Source organism: Plasmodium reichenowi, chromosome 14 (assembly GCF_001601855.1).
Source record: "Plasmodium reichenowi strain SY57 chromosome 14, whole genome shotgun sequence".
In the NCBI taxonomy this organism is placed as follows: domain Eukaryota; phylum Apicomplexa; class Aconoidasida; order Haemosporida; family Plasmodiidae; genus Plasmodium; species Plasmodium reichenowi.
The window spans coordinates 2,636,546-2,640,901 of NC_033659.1; the positions used below are offsets into that span (position 1 = coordinate 2,636,546).

A 4,356-nucleotide genomic window follows, 5' to 3' on the forward strand; every position below is an offset into this window, starting at 1 on the left:
AAAAATATATAAATTAAAATTTTTTTTTTTTTTTTTTTTTTGTTTAGATTTCAAAAAAGAGAAAATTTATTAATGATGGTGTTTTTCAAGCCGAGTTAAATGAATTTTTGGCTCGTATTTTGGCAGAAGATGGATATTCAGGTGTTGAAGTTAGGGTTACACCTATAAGGTATAATTAATATTAATTACAGCACTGTAATGATGTAGATGATACCTAAATATATATATATATATATTTATTTATTTATTTATTTAATATATTTTATTTTATTTTATCAATATATTATTTTTTTTATAGAACGGAGGTTATTATAAGAGCCACTCGTACTAGAGAAGTTCTTGGAGATAAAGGAAGGAGAATACGTGAATTAACATCATTAGTACAAAAAAGATTCTTTAATAAATCAACAAATAGTGTTGAATTATTTGCTGAAAGAGTAGAACATAGAGGATTGTGTGCAATGGCACAAGCCGAATCTTTAAGATATAAACTATTAAAAGGTTTAGCAGTAAGAAGAGCATGTTATGGAGTTTTAAGACATATAATGGAATCTGGTGCTAAAGGATGTGAAGTTATTGTATCAGGAAAATTAAGAGCTCAAAGAGCTAAAAGTATGAAATTTAGAGATGGTTATTTAATATCTACAGGAGAACCATCCAAAAGATTTGTTAACACGGCTACCAGATCAGCACAATTAAAACAAGGAGTCTTAGGTATTAAAGTTAAAATTATGTTACCAACAGCTATTGATACTAGAACAGGATTAACTTCTATATTACCAGATAATATTTCTGTTTTAGAACCAAAAACAGATACTGTAGATTTATAAAGAAAAAAAATAAAAAAAGTTAAAAAAAGAATTAATAAAATAAAAAACGTTTTCATATTTTTTATATAATATATTGTTATATATATATATATATATATATATACATACATATATACTTTTAATTTTTTTTTTTTTTTTTTTTTTTTTTTTTTGAATATAACATTTAAATTCAATATAACTCAAAGATCCTTTTTATTTAAATTATTATTTTTAATAATATATGAAAAATATTTTTTTTATTTCACAAAAAAGAAATAAAAAATAGGTTATTTTATGAATGTATTTTTTTGAATTATATGTAAATTTTTTAAAAGTACAAAAAGAAACGAGAAATTAATTTATATATATATATATATATATATTATATACATATATATATTATTACATATACTTTAAAAAAGTACCTTTTGAAGAAGTAATTTTTTTAAAAATTTATATATTTGTCTAATCGTTTTTTTTTATAATTTGGAATATATTAGCATGACAATACATAATAAAAAATAAAATTTATTAAAATATAATGGATTTATATAAAACCATGGACAGATTAAAAATTGTAAAAATTAATTAGTATTGTCTTATTATCAATAATATCTATTTTTTATTAAAATATAATTTGTTAACAATATATTTTAACAACAATAAAAATATGTAGATATTTAAAATGAATGAACATATATATATATGTACCATACTCTAAGTAAATTTACTTAACTTTACGCTTGTAATAAATCCGTCCATTGGTATAATCGTGGGAAATCTATAGTGGAAAATATTAAATATGCGTATTTATGTATTATTTAATAAAAAATAGTACAAATTTTATTTTATTTGTTTTTCTCTAGGTAATTTTTTATTTTTTTAAAATACCCTTTGCAAAACCTATAAATTAATATAATTATGTATTTATTGAAATATAAAATGTTTCATAGTGTAAAATATAATATTATTAATCTTTTAATATTTTATTTTATATAATTTTTTTTTTCTTTTTAATATTTATACCAAGATTTCCCATTCTTTGTGTTGTCTAAGGATCTAATTGATCCTGGATAACCTATACATAATAAAAAATATATATATGTATATATTTATTTACTACATTTAACTTTATGTACAAATGCATTTGTGTATTATTCTATTTATAATTACTTTTAGTAAAATAATCACAGTCAAGATGTGAACATACGTCAGCAGATTTAGTAATGCTTAAATTATATGGAACTTGTTTAATAATATTATCACATATGGACATATAATTTAGAAACGTTGCATATCCATATGTAAAAAAATAGTTTGGATGAATATAAATTATACTATTCTTTTTCTCTATCATATTCTAACAAAATAGAATTAAATATGTATCATTTGATTTTAATATACAATTTATGTATATATATATATGATTCAACATATAATAAGTATAATTTTTCGCATAAAGATTAATAACCTCATAAACATTTTCCTTGCATATGGTAGCTCTCTTTTCATCAGGATTCCATATAACAAAATTACAATTATCCATATTACATACTTCTAAAGCTTTATTTATAGAAGGAAATGTGATGACGCTTTTGTTTTTTTCCACACAAGCTAAAAGTGGAAATACATATATATATATATATATATATATAGTATTTATATTTAAAAAGTTGTTATAAATCCTTTCTGTAAAATTCATTTTACCTAATGTTTGGTCTCGTACACTACATATGGTAAATAGATATATATAGTTAAAAAAAATAAAATGATAAATATAATAAATAACATTGAGGAAACAAATAAAAAATAAAAATCTATGTAAGTAAATTAAGGATTACATGAGGTATTTATGTGTGACACCTTGATGAAAATGCTTTCCATCGTAAAGATTTCTGTGAGAGCTTTAGGAAAAGAAAAAAAAAAAAAAAAAAAAAAATATTTAAAATAATTTCAAACATCTATAAAAAGGAAAAAAAATAAATAAAATAATAGTATACCTAATACATATATATTCTACGTTCAATTCTGTAGAAAAGTCAATAGCATTGTTGTTTGTATTCCTCTTGAATTTTTTGATGTCTATCTAAAGAAGAATGAAAGAATATACTTTTTATTTTCTTATAACATTTAAAAGATTAATATTTTGATTTGCTTTTTTTTTTTTTTTTTTTTATTTACATTGCATTCTTCCTTCTTTTGGCAAATTTGAGATGCCATATTTGTATAATCATTTACTGAATATAATAGAATATTAATTATATATATATATATATATATATATATATATAAGGTAATAAAATAAAAATATAATATACAATATTGTAAACATATATTTATTTATTTGTTTAAACCTTCATCCTCTAAATCAACAATATATGCTCTTTTTACTTCTACAGTGTATCCTTTACTGCATGATATTTTAATCAAATTATTCTTAAAATAATAAAATAAAAATATACTATGATATTAATTAATATGTAAAAATATTATGTGACTCTTTTTATTTTATTATTACATCTCTTTTTATATTAGCATATTTTGAGGGTAAATAATGGTTATAGACTTCGTTATTTATAAACCTTCAAAAAATATATATAAATCTGTATTTTCAATTATAATATACTAAAAAATATAAGCGTATGTAATCTTTTTTTTTTTTTTTTCATTGTGAAACCCGTAATAATATATGGAACTATCTTCCTCATTATTATTTACATGATCTTTTGAATAAATAAAAGTAACTTTTAATAAAGACAACAAAAAGAATAAATTAATATATGTTTTCATTTTTTCCTTAATGTATACTTTTAAATTAAAAAAAAATAATAAATATTCAAAATAATGGGGAACACAAACAAATAAAAAAAAAAAGAAAAGAAAAGGACATATATATATATATAATAATTATACAAAATAATAATAATATATTAATCAGGAAATGTAACTGTCTCAATATTTGCTTATTTTTTTAAAAGCATAAGAAGAAAAAATAGGAACACATATATAAATATATATACTTTTTTTATTTACTTATTTTTTTATATAATAACCTATATAATACTGTATATACATATATATATATATAATTTCCACGTATTCAAAAAATAAAGAAAATATAAGCTGTAGATTAAATGTGTTGTATTTTAATTTTTATTTTTAAATAGTTTAATTAGATTTAAGAACAGTATAATAATAATACTTATGAATAGTCATATAAACTAAAATATTGTTCACACAGTGTTATTTATAAATGCGTTCTTATGCATATTTATAGGACAAAAGAAAAACATATTATATATATATATATATATATATGTTGACTCTTATGTGTTGTAATTAAAAAAAATCAGAGTATTAAAAAAATAAAAAATAACTTACCTTACAGTAATGTCTATACAAAATATATACCTTTTTTTTAATAATATTTAAAAATTTGTTATAAAGGATTTCATTAAATATTCCTCAGCATATTTATGAAAATGTGCAAATATTTTTGGATATTCATTTTTTTTGTTCTATAACTCTTCAATAAAAATAATATATT

At 19.1% G+C, this 4,356-nt stretch overlaps 2 protein-coding genes across 2 annotated transcripts in view; one reads left to right on the forward strand and one right to left on the reverse strand.

The window, feature by feature from the left end:
* Positions 1 to 830, forward strand: part of PRSY57_1465100 (40S ribosomal protein S3, putative) — a gene marked incomplete at both ends in the record, with an annotated part of 1,425 nt that extends 595 nt beyond the window's left edge. Inside the window, 2 exons of the mRNA XM_012910247.2 lie at positions 48 to 169; positions 299 to 830. Coding sequence (XP_012765701.2) covers positions 48 to 169; positions 299 to 830 — 654 coding nt within the window. Of the gene's footprint in view, positions 170 to 298 lie in introns of the transcript that reaches the window.
* Positions 831 to 1,526: 696 nt separating this feature from the next.
* PRSY57_1465200 (hypothetical protein) lies at positions 1,527 to 3,599 on the reverse strand (the record flags this gene model as incomplete). The annotated part of the gene is made up of 12 exons (XM_012910248.2): positions 1,527 to 1,590; positions 1,701 to 1,712; positions 1,836 to 1,887; positions 1,983 to 2,169; positions 2,281 to 2,423; positions 2,517 to 2,536; positions 2,651 to 2,713; positions 2,810 to 2,895; positions 2,991 to 3,046; positions 3,164 to 3,245; positions 3,328 to 3,391; positions 3,487 to 3,599. The coding sequence occupies 12 exons, from the start codon at positions 3,597 to 3,599 to the stop codon at positions 1,527 to 1,529; spliced, it is 942 nt and encodes a 313-aa protein (XP_012765702.2).
* Between the last annotated feature and the right edge of the window lie 757 nt (positions 3,600 to 4,356).